Source organism: Hesperophylax consimilis, chromosome 27, assembly GCF_061612785.1.
Source record: "Hesperophylax consimilis isolate HC1 chromosome 27, BYU_Hcon_1.0, whole genome shotgun sequence".
Lineage (NCBI taxonomy): Eukaryota > Metazoa > Arthropoda > Insecta > Trichoptera > Limnephilidae > Hesperophylax > Hesperophylax consimilis.
Window position 1 is genome coordinate 20,535,778 of NC_142862.1, and position 18,409 is coordinate 20,554,186.

At 33.3% G+C, this 18,409-nt stretch overlaps 1 protein-coding gene across 1 annotated transcript; it reads left to right on the plus strand.

The window, feature by feature from the left end:
* Nucleotides 1-2,131: 2,131 nt before the first annotated feature.
* Nucleotides 2,132-9,539, plus strand: LOC149410732 (uncharacterized). Its single transcript, XM_089647801.1, has 3 exons — nucleotides 2,132-2,278; nucleotides 6,045-6,494; nucleotides 7,540-9,539. The coding sequence occupies exons 1-3, from the start codon at nucleotides 2,248-2,250 to the stop codon at nucleotides 8,433-8,435; spliced, it is 1,377 nt and encodes a 458-aa protein (XP_089503927.1). The 5' UTR covers nucleotides 2,132-2,247; the 3' UTR covers nucleotides 8,436-9,539.
* Nucleotides 9,540-18,409: the final 8,870 nt, after the last annotated feature.

Consider the following 18,409-nt stretch of genomic DNA (forward strand, 5'->3'; position numbering starts at 1 on the left):
CATATTAAAAATAAATCAAAGTAAAAATAAAGATTGTAAGATAATAAATATACGAATTAAAAGAACTCAAAATAAAATAATAATAACTATACAGAAACAAAATAGAAAAAAGTAAAAATTAAATGAATAATGCTTCAACATTTGCATTGTACAGCCACAACTTTAAATCGTTTTGGTATTGCGCTAGTTTAGTTGTTACTTGAATTTTTTTTGGTAATAGATTAAAAGTGCGAGGTCCAAAAAAGCTACTGTGAGTTTGCATTAGTTTGGTATTGGTTTGTGGGGTATAAAATACATGATTTCTTCTAAAGTTGATTTTGGGTTCATATTTTTGAAATTTTTTTTGGTTTTTCATGACATATTTCAGGCTTTGAAGTAAAAATAGTTTACGGAGATTGAATAATTGAGACTCCTCGTACAATTGATCAGTCGAAAATGTCCTCTTTTTATTATATATCAACTTGATAATATGATTTTGTACTATTTGTAGTGGTTTTATAAATTAAAATGAACAAATTGTGAAACAACACAAATTTATAAAATAAATTTACTTCCATACGCTGGAACTTGAGCCCGGGATCTACTTTTCTCTATACTTTAAAAAATGCAATGAATGTTTCCTTTTATTGAAATTTCCTTCAGTAAACTATAGAATTTCCATATCCAACACAATTATTCCTAACATAAAAATCAATTAAAAAATTACATCAATCTTGATTTTTTTTTTATTTAAGCATATTTCTTGCAATTTTCTTGCTTTTCTTCTAAACCCTTGCATTTTGGTGCATTTAATTGCGAACATTTGATTTTTTTCCTACATTTACATTTTTTCCGCTCTTTGATCTTATATAAATAGATACAATATAAATTAATGAATAGCTCCTTTTTGGATCGTTCTTTATTTTTTCCCATTTCACTAGCATAATTCCTAGAAAGAGAACAAGCAATAATTATGCTATTTTTACAATAACGGTAAATCTAATCGCTTTCCACTTTCGGAGAATACGGTAATGAATTTTTAATTTCTTGGGTAAATATAATTTGATAATAATGTATTTCTTCTACCTGTGACACACAAAAGAATCAAATATCATTTAGATTTTAAGAAAGTATGTTTTAATTGTTATTTAATGTTTTGATATCATAATGCAAACATTTATTTTAACAGGAATCAATAATAAACCGATATAGCTCCAGATTTTATGATATTGTAATGATTGTTTTTGCAAGAGTTAAAACCAATTATTTCTGTAAGAGATTCACAATGAAGTTGTCTTCATTTTTTTTAAATAAATATTATGAATTTAAATTTTACTAATGGCAGTAAAATTATTTTTTCGATGTCTACAAAAATGAAAAAAAATAACGAAGTTATGAGCATTAAAAATGAACATTTGTAAAATATTTAAAATTGTGTCTCATGACGATACACGCAGTACGCTTCACAATTCGAATAGCAGTGCTGCAGAACTGTCTCACATTTACCGTGATTTCAAACGATTTTCGGCCGGCCGCAAAAATCAACATGATCGTTATTCGGTAATTTACAAAAAAACTAAAAGTTCTATCCTCCGAATGCCCTTATCAATATGATGCATTTGTAAAAAATAACATAAATTTTCAATGCACGAGACCTCATTAGAATTTATTATCAAACACCCTGACCAGCAGTGTATAACTAATGGACTTATAACAAATATTTAAAAATATTATCATGATGGATTTTTCGAGTATTTGACCTTGCCGCTTCCCCCTACTTGATTTAACATATCAGACAGCCTTGCAGTGATCATTGTCATGACAAATGAATAGATTATGGTGAAAGGTATGTCCATTGTATAGCGAGTGTCCATTGTATAGTGGTGCTCTCATTATATTCGTCTTAATGCTGTTTTCGGCCCTCAGTTTTCAAATAACCATCCAATACCGAACACCACGAACTTTTAAGTTTAGCTCCGTCGTTCATATGAATGACCATTCGAAAATTATCAGTGATACGCCTGCACCAGATACCTTCTACGCCCCTACATCCCCTTTCAAATTGCCCGCCGCCTACCGACGATACAACGAACGAACGATATTCTTATTCTGTCAAATGACAACATTATTATCTTGTCAAAATTCTGCTATCGTACGTACGTGTGTAATTAATTTTCGAATTCGTGAGAGTTTGTTTATTCGCGAAGCGCTTGCATCAATTAATGTCCCGTAGTTTCTACATAATTAAACACGCAAATACAGTTAAATATGGCGCAGAATAAAGTTAACATGTCACTAGGTAAGTTGTTGATTTATTATTTTATGAATTAAACGTTTCGTGTTCAAACCTATTTTTGGAATCTTTCTCACCATGCCTTCTAAAACTCTCACTTTGCCCACGCATTAAAAATATAGACTCGCATGAATCAATGCCATGAAAGTTTACCGCGTATACAATATTATTTATGAATTAAATACATTTTTAAACCTCACTATAATTTGTTTTGAATTATTTTGACAGGTGTATTTCGCTTTCTGATGAACGTTAGCTACATTTAATAAGTAAACAAATCGTTGATATCATCAACATTATCAAATCAAACTTTTTTTATTTTGTTATTTGATTATTTATTTGTCTTTAGTTAGTCTATTCAGAATTGAAACATTGCTTGAAATCGCAATATTCCCCATTCTTGGGAATTTTGTGAGGCTGAAGATACTGGGGAGGTGAAGGAACATGGAACATGGCGATGAAGAAAGTTGAAAAGTAGTATAAGTACCTTGCTATATATTTGGCCATTTATTGTATGCCAATCAATTTGTTGTTTTATTGTGGACTGTAAATAATATTTGACATAACTATTGGGGGAGCTGTGGTTAACAGTTAGAATTGAAAATAGATTCGGACTTACGCTTGTTGCAAATCGATTATCGCCTTGGGGGACACTGCAGGTGTTCACTGCATAAGCTTCCGTAATAGACTCGAATGAACGAACCGAGGGAACATGTTCGATGCACAGGTTTTCTTAAAAGACTAGTAATGTATAAAACATTTTTTATAATGTCACTGATATCGTAGGTATTTCGCACAGCCACACGGGTAATTAGGTGAATATAAAGTTAAAATTCAAATCGATTGTTCACTTGGTGGCCATTGTTATTGACGTGGAAGTTCTAGCCCTTCAAGTCTGACAGTTATATTTCTCAAAGAAACTGTCGAAAAGTCGGATAATTTGTGGGTAATTCTGCTTCTTAGCAAAATCAAAATAAATGGGATATTTCTAAACATATCCGAAAATTAAAAACTGTTTTTAAAAGGTGATAAAATACACTGTCAAATTTTACTATCAGAAATAAACATATACTTTTTGAAATAATAAAATTTTGAATGCAAACATAAAAAGTTAAAAAATGGCTCGCCTTACGTTTTTTCGTCTAAGCACTGAACTAAAATTACTGGTAACATAATAAATAGATATCTTAGTATACACATGTATTCTAAACATTATAGCCACTTCACTTTTTTGTGATTTCATATAAAAACAATTAATAATAATTTCATACATTTTTCTCTAATTGCTGTCCTAACCTTTTGTTTGATATAGGTGTAATCGTTATTACTTTTCATTATTATCTAACTGATAAGAAGTGTTTTTGAAATAAAATGTGCGTATTAAAACTTTTCTGAATTTGAATTTTGGTAATCGTGGATTGGTTCAATGCCTTTTTCCATAAATATTATTCAATATTATCAATAATGTTTGCATCAGTATTGATGGATTAGCCTTATCTTGTGGATGTATATCTTAGCTTTAAAATGGTACTTGCTATAATAATAATAATAATATCTAGCTCTCTCATTTAAAATTTAGGCATATTAGATCTGTCAAAGAATTTATATATAAAAATGCAAAAATCAGTGATTTTAAATACATGTAGGATTAGGTTAGAAAGATATTTTAAATATTTATATTGAGGGATCAGTAGGATTTATAGGTCCAATTAGGAGTTCTACCGAGCTCAACCCTCTGATATGAAAATATCTGGAGTCGGTGAATTATTTTCCCATTTGATCTCTGGTGAGTTGACGTGTTGTTCTTGTATTTATTATGCTTATATAATGCACTTGCATAATGTGGATTGAATAGATGATCATTTGTGGAAGGGTTTAGTTTTTCCTGTGGAAGATTTAACCCGGAAAAAAAATACGATATTGAAGATGGGACTTTTTTCTGCGTCACTCGTTATGTGAAATGTACCTTATTAATAGAGCATTTTTTTCATCATCTTTGCTCGTTATGCGAATTACTCGTTATAGGAGGTTTACGTTATGAGAGGTTCCACTGTACATTTATTTGGATTTTATTAAGCGGATATACTCCAACCGTTTAACAGAATATGACTGAGGTCTGAGGAGTTAAGAGAGATTATTCATAAAGATAGTCGGCGATAAGTGGACTTGTTGAGGCACTCACCCATTAAACCTTCTTTTTGTTGATACTGGAAATAATTTTGATTTAAACAAATATTAAATAGACGAGACAAGTCATTAGCTAAATCTTTAGGAAAGTGCGAATTATTCAGTAAATTAGATATTAGGGTTTTGCTTTAAGTGTTAGTAAAATAGGAAATAAATTGACTAAGCCAATGATATTAATTTACAATTACTGGGAAGAACTAGGTCCTTTAGTTCACCAATGCTAATGATAACTAATTTTGATTTAAACAAATATTAAATAGAGGAGACAAGTCATTAGTCTCTTTATATAATCTTTAGGTAAGTGCTAATTATTCAGTAAATTAGATATTAGGGTTTTGCTTTAAGTGGTAGTAACATGGGAAATAAATTGACTAAGTCAATGATATTTATTTATAATTACTGGGAAGAACTAGGTCCTTTAGTTCACCAATTAGTGCTAATGACATTTTAATGTATCTTTAGTGGAAAACACATTGGCCTCATTGAAAACCTTTGTTATAAATAGAAATAATTTAAAGTTGGGGAATTACAACAGGAGACAGGTCTAATGGGCCATTACTGTAATGGATTTTCAGAAATCATAAAGTTTTGGTGCTTTTGGGTTTTTAGTTAAAAATTTTGTTTGGTGTTATGAATCATCTTGAAAAATAAAGTTTTTACAATTTTTTATGAGTCATTTTACATTGTTTAAATATTTAAAAGTAGTGTCAGTTGGTAAAACAATAAACACCTCACTTCAATTGAAATCTTCATTTTTTGTGTTGTAGTCACTTTTGTTTAATATTTATTTATATATTGCATCTCTCTATGCATAAATCATGTTTTTTCTGATAAAAATCAACTTCACTAGAACTAAGCCTGTATCAAGGTTAATAATTTACATTTGAGTGAAGCAAACATAGAGTAATCACAAACATAAAGTGATACTACATACAAACACAAAATATAAAAAAAAAGTATTAGTATGAGTTATAATATGATTACAGTGTTGCCTCTGTCAGTCTTAGTTAGAATTCAATTGTTATTTTTAACTTATTCCAAATACTCTTCTTGGTGAGGGCTTCGAAATCTGGTTGGCGGTCATTTATTAATTCAATAGAAAAGTAGTGTATTGCTAAGTGTGTTTTTTCATTAATATATAATGTCATACCCCAAAGCAATGAGGTTATATAAAACATCAATGCCCCAAAGTATTTGCTTCCTTCGAAAAAACATCTATTTGAATTTCGCTTTTGTTTTCGGTAATGAATGAATGAATGCAAATCTAAGCATCAGAAATTGACAGGATGAAAATACAGCCGTTAATATACAAAATACATGTCAGTTCTGTCCGATCAGCATTTGGTGAGGTTGACATAGTTGTCAAGTCCTGGAAAGGATGGTTCAATCGTCAGTCAAAACTATTTAACATTCTGAAATTCACGTATTGTAGTAAATACTTTGTTTTATATGGATTGTTTTTTTTTATTAAACTTTTTTTAGAAAGCTTAATTTACTCTGTAATTACATTTCTTTATATCTATTTAAAATTTTTATTAGTTGCAAATAAATAAATAATAATAGTATGTTTTTATTTCTGTTTCAGACGAAATCATCCAAGCCGGCAAACCTCGTGGCCGTGGCAGAGGTCGTGGTGTGTTCCGTGGATCTCGCGGTTCTCGCGGGCAACCCGCCTCGAACCGACCGCCGCTCAATCGCCCCGCCCCCGTCCGGCGCAACAGCAATACCAACCGACGTAGCAATAGCACCAACCGGCGTAGCAACAGCACCAACCGACGTAGCAACAGCGCCAATCGAACCTCGTCCACTCTGGCGGGTCGTCTGGGTCGCGGAGGTCAGACAGCTAGTCGGGCCGGCCGGGCGGGTCGCGGGGGAAGGGGACAGATCACGACCCAGGCGGCCCGGGGCAGGAGCAGGTCGCGGTCACGGGGGCCAGTCGCGGCCAGACTGCCGCGTGGTAACGGGGTCTTGAGGGGCCGAGGTCAGCTGCGGGGAAGGCTCTCTAGGAGAGACACAATGCCCAATACTGCCGCAGGTTAGTAAAAATTCATATATTTTAACGCATACCACTTTTCTGATTGTATAGAGCCAGCGCTAACTTTGGCACCCACAACTTTAGGGAATGTTGTGAGACAGACGGAAGTGAGGGAAGTTAAGGATATTCAGAACTAGTTATTAAACATATTTTAACCCCTAAAGCCTCTGACATTTTGTAATTTATTTATTTATTTATATTTATACTGGGTTTTTGCAGACAATCTTACTTACGTGAGAACAATCCAGTTATAAAAACTCAGTAATGTATTTCTCATATGTGAATTGTCAGAATGCAGACTACGCAGAAAATATTTTTGCATTACATTCGATTCCAGATAAATTCACCATTTTGGAATGTATTTTAATATAAAATACTGGTTTTGAAAGCAGATGAGCGACTCTTTCAGATTTTAGTAAAACAAATCGTTATTTTAAAAATATTGAAATTTTGTATGCAAACATGGCTAAAATTTTTAAATTTGCTTAAACTGTATTTACCACTTTACAAGAAACTAAAAAACATAATCAATAGACAAAGGTATTCTAAAAATTATTGTCACTTTTTTAATTTTGTATTAAAATATTTATTAAAATTGCAATCTTGACAAAAAATTTTTCAACGGTAAATGTTGTTTCATAAAATTATTTCAAATTTTTCGGGAGGGTTTATGGTTAATTTTTATATGCAAACTGAAAGCGTGGTATTCTCTCTTTCCACCACTGTTTAAATCATATATCTCACTGTAATACAAAATATGTGTACATACAATATATTGACACATTCATACACACTATTTGCACACCTGCCTTTATTTAAAACTATTTTGGAAACCCGCGCCTCTTATATGGCCTGGCCAGGTCACATTGCCCATCAAAAAGGGTAAAGGTACATTGCCCCTAGAAGGGTTAAAATTGGATTGTTAAATGCATAACATAAGTACTTTCTCAATTGAATGACACTTTGTTGAAAACATCTTGCATTGTTTTATATTTCGCCCAATTTTTAAAATAGTAGTTTGAATGTGTTATTTATTTTCTTGCAGCCCGAGGTAGAGCAAGCCGTTCCGGATCTCGACAACGTTTCCAAAACAACCAGAACATTGCTGCTTCGAGGTCGCGATCACGGTCCCGATCACGCTCCAGAGGGCCCGCGGTCCAGCAAATAGTTCGAGGAAGAGGAAGGGGAGGAAGACAGAACCTCCTCACCAGAGGCATTTCCACCGATGCCTTCAGAAACCAGAGATCCACCAACAAATTCAGCAGAGTCGGGTTACGTTCAGACCTCATACTCAAAGCACAGAAACTAAACTATGTACAGAATAAAATCAACAGAGCCCGATCGAACATGATAGCTCAAAATCCAAATCTCATTCAAACGCAGACATTTACGCGATCCAGGGCGCGGTCGCGATCGCGATCGCGGTCAAAGGGACCGGCCGCCACGAGACTCACCGTTAGTGTCGCCAACGAATTCGCAAATCAGCGAAGAACTCTAAACAGGAAACGCCGAAATAGCAACGCCGGTCGTGGGATAATCGATGCAAACACCCTGGCGTTACTGCAAAGCGGGAATATCGCAATTCCGAACTTAGGCTACTTGGATAAGAACAGCTTAGCTTTGTTGGGAGGCGGACAGATTCGACGAGGTCCGGGCAGCGTCAGATCGATGGGTTCAAACAGATCGCGCCGCTCTAATCGGTCTACGAAATCTAACATGTCTGTGAGATCGCAGAGGGGAGGAACCAGGGGCAGGGGCGGAAGGGGGGGCCCGACGAATAGACCCACTTTAAATGCGCGTCTGCAGCAGGAGATCGCCGCCATACAGGGACGAGCATTTGCGAATGGGAACGAAGCGATAGCCGTTACCCCCGGAATTAATTTTACACCAACTCCGCATTTGACCACTACCAGCTTGAGTGAGAGATTTGCAAAGATGTAATATTGATTGTTTGGTAAGATTTATTAAACGCTGTTAACGTAATAATTAGTGTTAGTTAAAATGAAATGAATTGAATCTAAAAAAATATTTAAAAAAAATAAAAAAAAGTGTTGGTGGATTTGTGAAATTCCCCGTCATCGATTGATTGTATATAAATATTATTAGTATTAAAGTTTTATATGATCTAAATTATTGTTAAGGAGCAAGTGAAAAAATGACCTTTCTTCGTATGGGGTATTTCACCATCTCTGAGTATATTATCGAGTAGCGTATATAAATTGTTTCACCACAGCTGAGTGACGCTGCCTGTCAAGTAAATGTCTGTTTTTACTGCCATGTTAATCATTTGATTAATGTTAATTGAGTGGTTACTCAATAGTTTACTTACGAGTGGTAAAATACCCCTTTAGGCCATTTTCCTAGTTGAAAAGTCAATTTTACCGTCCGTTGAATTTAGACAACCGGTCATTCTCCCCGATATAAATCATTTTATATCGTAAATAAGTATTCTACAATAGCAATACGTGTCTTTAACTGAATAGCAATATGTGCCTTAAACTGAATCAAGGAAATTATTGCTATTCAGTTAAAGACACTAGAATAGCAATATGTGTCTTTAACTGAATCAAGGAAATTCGTGGACATGAAAAAATGAAAATTTGTTAAATTTCTTGTGCACTCGGTCAATGAAATTTTGCAAGATGTGTTGTAATTCATACAGTGCCCAAATATGACTAATTTTCCCCAATACATTAAAAAATATTTTAGTAATACGTACCTACAAATAACTCAATGTATGTGTGTTGTTGTTTGAGTAGAAGTTATATTAAATTATGTATGTATATTTAGACTGATAAATTAGTATGCTCTGCCATATTAATTTGTTAATATGTGCGTAAAATATCCTCCAATTACCCAACGACAACCTTTGTGAACTTTATTAAAGGTTCTGGTCTGTTGTTTGTAGAGAAGGTGAAAATGGGAGTTAGCACAATGGGACGAAGACACCCAATCAATAAAAACAATAATTTTATTTTACTAAAGTTTATTATGTTTGCCCTAATGATTGACATTTATTAAAGCATAATTTTATGTGTATATATTGATATTTGGTTTTATTTATCCAATATTAATTCATAATTTTACGCCGAATTTATTTTCCTAAAAATTAAATCATACATACCTAACTAATGATCTTTTTACCGTGCGGAAAATCTAAAAAGGCACATTGACGTTAAGGCGATGCCATACGTAGTAATGCAAAATCATGTGTTTTTGGTTTGAAAATTTGGTCGCCTAGAAATGTTTCAGATGCTTTAATTAAATACTGCGAGTAGAATACATCTTGGCCTTTGAAATAATCAAGTATTTTTTAGATAAGTCTTTTTATAAGCCCAGAAAAAAATAATGTATAAGGTCTATGAAAACTGCTTTAAAGTTCAAAATTTCCTACTGAAGAACTCATTTTTGGTTATTATTTTATTGTGTATTGTGGCAAATTAAGTTATTTATAAAATGATCGAAAAAAATTAAATATTTATGTCTGAACATCCACAAAATAAAATAAAAGGCACCTTTTGGCCATGTTTTTTTCTTCCATAAATCAAAACAGGCGGATGGTGTTAAGCGGGAATTTAAACCTTATCGCCATCTACGTAAGGGTTGTTATTGATAGCGGCTCAATTTAAAATATTACACGACGTAGTGCATCGCCTTAAAGGGATATTTCTGCCATGGTAGTAAAGGGTCGAAAAGGAGGAACTCCGCATTGTTTTGAATAAACTGACATACGCGAGTCCCTCACAAATTTTTCGGCAAATCGTTGAAGCCTATGTAGGAGTTTTAAAAATATGATAACTTTACCCGTCAAACAAAAATGTATGGATGACTACGAAAATTTTGAATTTGTTTTTAGAGAATGCTTCAAACATTGAAATATTTTTTTTTATTTGTAGATTATTGTGCAGCTCACCCAAGTGAGATGAAATTTGTATGAATGTATCATTTTTGTATATTCCAGCATCTGTTGTTTTCCCGTATTCATTGTTTTTTCAATAACTCCCTTCAAAAACGATAGATGGAGGTTTTACTGTATATAAATAAATAGTATATAATCTACCATGAGTAGTTTCCCCAGAATAGCTAGTTTTATTCAGATATGTAAATGATTTCTTTTAAATATCCTTGTGGATGTGTTGACACCCAAGAGGTTAAGCAAGCTATGCATCTGTGTGAAACATGCTTTATGCAAGCAATGCATCTATGTGAAACATGCTTTAACCTTAACCTTTTGAACGCGTTAATTTGCTCCGTTTTATCTATACCCGTACGCGGTACATATTTTCAAATACCTATGCACGCAATTAAATGTCAAATTATAGCATTCTGGCATGATTTATTGGACTATATAGACAGAACAAATTATTCTCCACAATATGATAACAAATCCTCGTGTGTCAACACTCTTGGATGTTTATAAAAACAAAATCATAAAATTTCATACAAAGACGTACCGTATCTTTTGAATGTGGTCCCGCCATTCGCTCGGCGTGTGTGTAATTAGGCCACTGCGTTGATAGACACAAGTGGAACACCATGAGCACTTATCATTTTTTGTTATGAAAACTTTTTCTAAAACTGGAGACGTAAATTTTATGTCACAAAATAATAACAAAATTGAACTAACGCCATCCGTTGACAAAATTGTAAACTATGGCACTCGAAGGCGCAAAGAGACTCACTTGATTATCGATGTTTTTAAATGAAACACAATTTTATTTTCGAGAAATTCTTGTAGATGTCAGCATCGTGATAGTTCTACAAATGTTCAAGCGAGCGGGAAATAAATTTATGTCAAAAGACCGCTGGAATATCGGCATTCAAAGTTTCCGTATCAACTGTTGATACGGCCGCGTGTGAGTATGGACTTTTTGCCGTAACAACAGTTGATACGGCCGCGTGCATAGAGTTAATGCAGTATAAAACGTAAAAAATCGCCACTCAAATTCGAATGATTTGAAAAATAAGCGTTGGTTGAAATTTAATTATATATTGTGAAGTGATGCATACAAAATGTAAATGCATTTAACACTTTATTAGTATGTTATAAATATATAAACCCCGACACCATCAATAGCTGGGCGACCGAAGTTGCCCACTAGCAGGAGTACTAAATAGAACAGGTAACTCCATGGGCCCTTTGTGAATGCACACGATACTTGCTTCATCCGAATTTAAACATCAAATCATAAATACAATAGTAGGCACACATTCCTTGCTTAATCCACATTGAAACATTACATCACACACCAATGTTCTTTCTATGTGGAGGAGGCAAAAAGCCTTTTTTTTGCCTCCTCCACATTCAACAGCAAATCATACATTATTTTTTTAAAAACATTAGTTTAATTACCAAGTAATTTTTACCTTTTAGTTGCCTGCAACTGGCAAAAAGCTAGTTTTGGAATAATTTTTGAATGTTATTCCCATTAATGTTATATATAATCATAGAGTAAGAAGATTAGATTGTTGGAATAACATTTGAATCCATCAATGTTACTAGATTAGTACTCGATGATTAAATATAACATCGATGGGTATAACCTTCTAGTATTTCTGTCCCTAAGTCAGTCAAACCTAGTAAATATGTGGTTATGAACCATATATGTATATATAATCAAGCACATTTACCTCTTGTTCAATATGTGTTTTTAACAGTACTTAATACCTTTGGTTAAAATAGATTAATGATAAGTCTCTTTATTGTATAATATAATCCTGCGCGATATATTGACTATCACGTACCTACATATTTATGTATAAAGATATATGAATATACAAAAGAATTTGTAATTGTCATGTAAAGATAAATCCAAAACTCTTATGAATAAACTTAAATGAAGTACATATAAAAAATATATATCTTTTAAATTTATCCATTTGGACCACCCCAAATTGATGTCTGGTATTCTAATATCCAACTTACTGAATGTCAACTTTTCTACTGCCACTTGCAATAAATGACTAGTTGCCGTCTACTTATCTACCACTGCCACTTTTAATGTCAACTGATGCTGACTATTTGTCTACTGCTACTTACAATAAACGATCTATCCGCCATTTACTTTAGAGGTGAGTCGTACCAGCTCATTTTGATACTTGGAGCAACTAGAACAAGTAAGAATAAATACTCATTCCAATTACCTGTTCCCTAGTATTTCGCACTTGTAGACTCGCAATACTTGAACAAATACTAAGTACGAAAGTATCATTCACATATCTCTTCCAAATATCTGTTATAGTGTATACGCTTCACCTCTAGTCTACTTGTCTCATGTAACTTGCATTAAAATACCTACTCGCTGACTTCTTGTCTACTGCCACTTACAACAGACAATCTAACAACCATCTACTTATCTACTGCCACTTACAACAGACAATCTAACAACCATCTACTTGTCTACTGCCACTTACAACAGACAATCTAACCACCATCTACTTGTCTATTGCTACTTGCAATAATGACCTATTCACTGTCTTCTTGTTTATTGCCACTCGCAATGAATGACCTATTTGCCATCTACTTGTCTACTGCCAATTGCAATGAATGACCTATTTGCCATCTACTTGTCTACTGCCAATTGCAATGGATGACCTATTTGCTGTCTACTTGTCTACTGCCAATTGCAATGGATGACCTATTTGCCATCTACTTGTCTACTGCCAATTGCAATGGATGACCTATTTGCCATCTACTTGTCTACTGCCACTTGCAATGGATGAAATAATTGCAGGGCCGGCCCTAAGCCAAATGGTGCCTGGTGTAAACCAGTAGACGCCTAGGGCCTAGGTGATCTCTGTAATCAATAATATTTGGATGATTTGTGTTTTTGTGTAGCACCGTTTTTATAAATAAAAATAGTCCCAAGGGTGATGTCTTAGGTATAAGGCCTCGGAAATTCGGTACCCGGAGTGGATTGCTTCAAATGCACCCGCGTAGGCCGACCCTGTCTATTTGCCATCTTGTTGTCTACTACCACTTGCAATTAAGAGTGATTCTGCATAAGATTCCACATGCTTAAATAATCCTTACACACGGAACAAGCAAATGGCTTTCCTCGGAAATATGCAGCTTATGGTGTGAAACGAAAATTTAAACTGCACTCTGAACATAAGAACGGTTTCCTTCAAAATGTGTCAGCAGCCGAATGCAACTGTAATTTTAACACATCATTTGGAACACAAAACTGCTTTTACGTTTAATTATCATTACACACATAATTTGTAAATGGTTTTCCTCCGAATTTAGTGTATAAGAAATTTGATTTTTAAGAAAAGTGATGTTGCATTGCGTATTTATTTGTGTCTCAACTTCCTTCTAGTAATGTGTACATGTAAGTACCTTATCATCATCCGATGTAATACCTTTCTCTAGGATTTGTAATGATATCTTACAAATGTATCTAAAACACTGAAACAAAACCATTCTCTAGGTTTTTTAATGATACCTTACAAATGTATCTGAAACACTGTGAAACAAAACCATTCTTTAGGTTTTGTAATGATATCTTACAAATGTATCTGGAACACTGTGAAACAAAACCACTCTCTAGGTTTTGTAATGATATCTTACAAATGTATCTGAAACACTGTGAAACAAAACCACTCTCTAGGTTTTGTAATGATATCTTACAAATGTATCTGAAACACTGTGAAACAAAACCATTCTCTAGGTTTTGTAATGATATCTTACAAATGTATCTGAAACACTGTGAAACAAAACCATTCTCTAGGTTTTGTAATGATATCTTACAAATGTATCTGAAACACTGTGAAACAAAACCATTCTCTAGGTTTTGTAATGATATCTTATAAATATATCTGAAACAAAACCATTCTCGCATTCTAAATGTGATTTTAGAAGGCCGCACTAAAAGCAACGCGGGCCGCAGTTTCCCCACCCCTGCTTTAAAGTGGATAGTGAATGACCCGTGAAATCAAGATTGAACTAAAAGTTGTGTAACTATTTTGTAATGTTGGCTAATTTCATGTAATTACATTGGAAATTACCATGCAGAATTTTTCTACTTGCTTACACACCCAATAGAATTTTTTTTTTTCAATAATAGTAATAAGTTTAATCCAACATATTAATTAGAGATTTTAAAATATATGACTCAAGTAATAAAAATAAATATTTTATATGTTTTTTTGCGAGAAAAATAAAGTTATTTACTGAAAAAAATATGTACGCCAAACGTCTTCACACAAATTAAATAAACATAATTATAAAGATGTTTTTTGTCAATTAATCATTGTTTGTTAAATCTCGTTTTATTCATATATAATGAAAAAAAAAATATTATACAGGGTGTCCCAAGAAATAAAGTCAAGCGGAAGTCCAGAGTTAGAGCACCCCTAGGGGTACCCAAATCACCCCCATGTATGTTCCGCAACTTTTTATAGTTTTCAATTTATGATTTTTTTTCGTTTTTTTTTTAAAACCTTGACTTATAAGAGGTTTTAGTCACATAGACATGAATTATTGACACACATGCTCGGTTTTATTTTAATAATTAGTTGAGTAGTATGCCTTGTAGATATGTTTTTATGACGCATGGTATTGCCTGCCCACTTCGCCCATATTGATTTGCCCACAATCATTTTTGTGTCTACAAGACATACTAATTAGAAAAAAAAACTATGTACCTCAATAATTTATGTCTCTGTGACCAATAATCTGTTGTAAGCCAAGGTTTCACAAAAAAATACAAAAAAAATCATAACTTGAAAACTACAAAAAAATCGCGGAATATACATAGGGGTGATTTGGGTACCCCTTGGGGTGCTCTACCTCTGGGCTTCCAATTATCATTATTTTTTGGGCCACCCTGTATATAATTCTACCCTAATTTATTGAGATGATTGCTACTTATACTTTTATATATGGTTACGACTTATGACTTTTTTTCCGATTTTTTTTTCTATATATCTTTAATTTTTATACCTTATACCTACATTTATTATTCATAATACGTATATGTATATCAAATTTTGACTATTATAATACAGGCATGTGCACATTTGATGGTCGAAAATCATGAAAAATAACAGCCTTTATGTAAAAAAAATATGAATAAAGAAAAAAAATGCAGTAAAAATAATTAAGTTAATATTTTCTTTATTTTTTATTTTGAATTTTTACATAGTGATGTAAGCCTCTTGAATACATTTCAAATTTGCTTGAATTTTTGTAGAGAAGAAATGTAAATACATACTTAATGTGTTATTTTGAATTAATCGTGTTATCTTATTAGATTAGTTATTATTAATAATCATAACTATTTCTAGGCTGTACTATAAATAAAATGTTTTGTTTGTGTATTTTGAAAAGTGATTGATTGTGATGGTTTTTTTTTGTTTGTTTCTTATGATTTAATAAAATTTTTATATTTGCATATTTTTCGTTGTCTTATTTACGGCGTTGCTGGGAGTTATCCTTACTAAATACCATCGCTGACTTTTCTTTAGACCTTTTTAAGATATACAATTCCGTAGTACATTATTTTGATATATTTTCAAAGGTTTAGCCAGCGTTAGCAATGTAAGCGCCCAAAAAATATATTTTTACGACACGATTACAAAATATCTACTTTCTATAAATACAATATGCTTGTATTATATATGTAAAACTTCCGGAAGACGTTCTTTAAATTATAGTTAAAAACCTATCAAAATCCGTTGCGTAGTTTAGAATAATTAAGCGCACAAACAGACAGATGCGGATAACGACTTTATTTTATACTATTTAGAGATGCATTGTAAATTAGAAAGTAAAAAACAATTTATATCTAATGCAATAAAAAAACTACTTATAATAATAGACCCGATATAGTTTTACATGACAAAATTAAAAAAAAATAACTTATATCATTGATGTCGCTATTCCAAATTTCTGTAATATTCAAAAATCTGTTTATGAAAAAATAAGAAAATACACAGATTTAGGAAATGAGATTAAAAGAATTTGGCATTCTCAGACTATAAAAATATTACCGTTCCTTATTTCGGCTACTGGCATTATACCTAGCTCTCTCATTAAAAATTTAGGCGTATTAAATCTGTCAAAAAAATTATATATAAAGATGCAAAAGTCGGTCATTTTGAATACATGTAGGATAACGAAAGATTTTTTAAATATTTATGTTGAAGGATCAGTAGGATTTATAGGCGCTATTAGGAGTTCTACCGATCCGAACCCTCTGATATGAAAATATCTGGAGTCGGTGAATTTTTTTCCCCATTTGATCTCTGGTGATTTGAAGTGTTGTTGTTTTTGTATTGTTTTGTATTTATTTTACTTATATAATGCACTTGCATAATGTTGATTGACTAGATAATCATTTGTGGAAAAGTGTGTGGAAGGGTTTAGTTTTTCCTATGGGGAAGATTTAACCCGGACAACAAAATCGGAAGCATAAAAAAAAATGTTTCAGTACCTAGTAAGGAACTATCAAAAAACCTTTAAAAAATCTGTTTATTGTATTGTCATCAAATCTGATCAGATAGTATTTTTTTAAATACATCTATTTGATTTTGTTTTCGGAATGAATGAATGAATCTTGGTAGAATTAACCCACTTCCCGACATCCGATCGAACTGAAACTCGGCAGAAGGACTCGTTATCGATGACATTTGGTGGCACTCACGCATACACACACGCATTTCTCTGAAATTCGTTTCTAGCCGGCCAAAAGATGGCCCGAAAATTGCAATCCAATTTCAGAAAAAGTGCGTGTGTGTGGATGCTTGCTTGTGTGTGTATGAGTGCTACCAAGTTGATAAAATGCATTGCCATCGACAACGAGTGTATCTGCCGAGTTTCAGCTCGATCGGACGTAGGAAAGTTATTTAATTTCCACTTCTAAGATTTGAAATTATTCATTCCCAAAAATGTATTTAAAAAGACTAATTAAAAAACTGAATAATTTCCCACATCTGTCATCTTTGAGGATGCTGCTGGGAGGGTCTTTTTGAGAAGAGTAAGGAGTGAATATGGGTCTAGAAGAGAGACCGGCAAATCTTTCCACAGCTGTTGCACTCATGAACGAGTCGTGGAAACGACCCGTTCTCATGTGAAAAGCGTTAACCGTGTACAAATGGGCGCGCTTTCAGCGTGTTTCCCGACTATACTTGTAGCAATTTTAACCTTATCGCCACCAGCGCAAGAAGTGTGTGAATTCATTCATGAGTTTCAAAGTATTTTACGAATTATTGGTAGCATATAAAGCATGCAAAAACCACGGCTTACCACTACGCGACGTGGAAGGTGGTGGTAATACATACTAGAAATCGAGTTAACCGTCGCATCACGGTACTGTCTCAGTTACTGGCCATAGTGAACCACAACCTGTGACAACTACATATTTGTCACTGACACCGACTTGCTATTATTCTCAAACAAACAATCCTATTGTAGGTATCTTATTGTCACGGTTCGTAGAATGAGACCAGACGCTTCTAGACACCGAACAGGTAATCTCTAGAAGTATGATCTTCCACTGACCAGATAATTCCAAAAGATGTTATAGAATAAAACCTTTCGATTATCGGTTCGAGCAAGAATTTCTACATTTGACATAGTTTGAACAATTTCGCCAGAAACAGGAAAAGAATTGAGCTTACTCTACTTAAAATGCAAAAAAAAATCATTGGTTTCCGCTTACCATAAAGTCAAATAAACGAAGCTGAGTTTAATAAACGATTTAAATCATCTGATTCTATTAGCCGATTACCAGTGAGTCTAGTAACTGAAGTTAAGTTTAAGGCGATGCACTACGTCGTGTAATATTTTAAATTGAGCCGCTATCAATAACAACCCTTACGTAGATGGCGATTAGGTTTAAATTCCCGTTTAACACCATCCGCCTGTTTTGATTTATGCAAGAAAAAAACATGGCCAAAAAGTGCCTTTT

Bases quoted from the DNA above. Each gene is read 5' to 3' on its own strand.
- LOC149410732 (XM_089647801.1), top strand. From the start codon at position 2,248: ATGGCGCAGAATAAAGTTAACATGTCACTAG. The intron at 2,279-6,044 runs GTAAGTTGTTGA...TTTCTGTTTCAG, and splicing joins TAAAGTTAACATGTCACTAG to ACGAAATCATCCAAGCCGGC. The intron at 6,495-7,539 runs GTTAGTAAAAAT...ATTTTCTTGCAG, and splicing joins AATGCCCAATACTGCCGCAG to CCCGAGGTAGAGCAAGCCGT.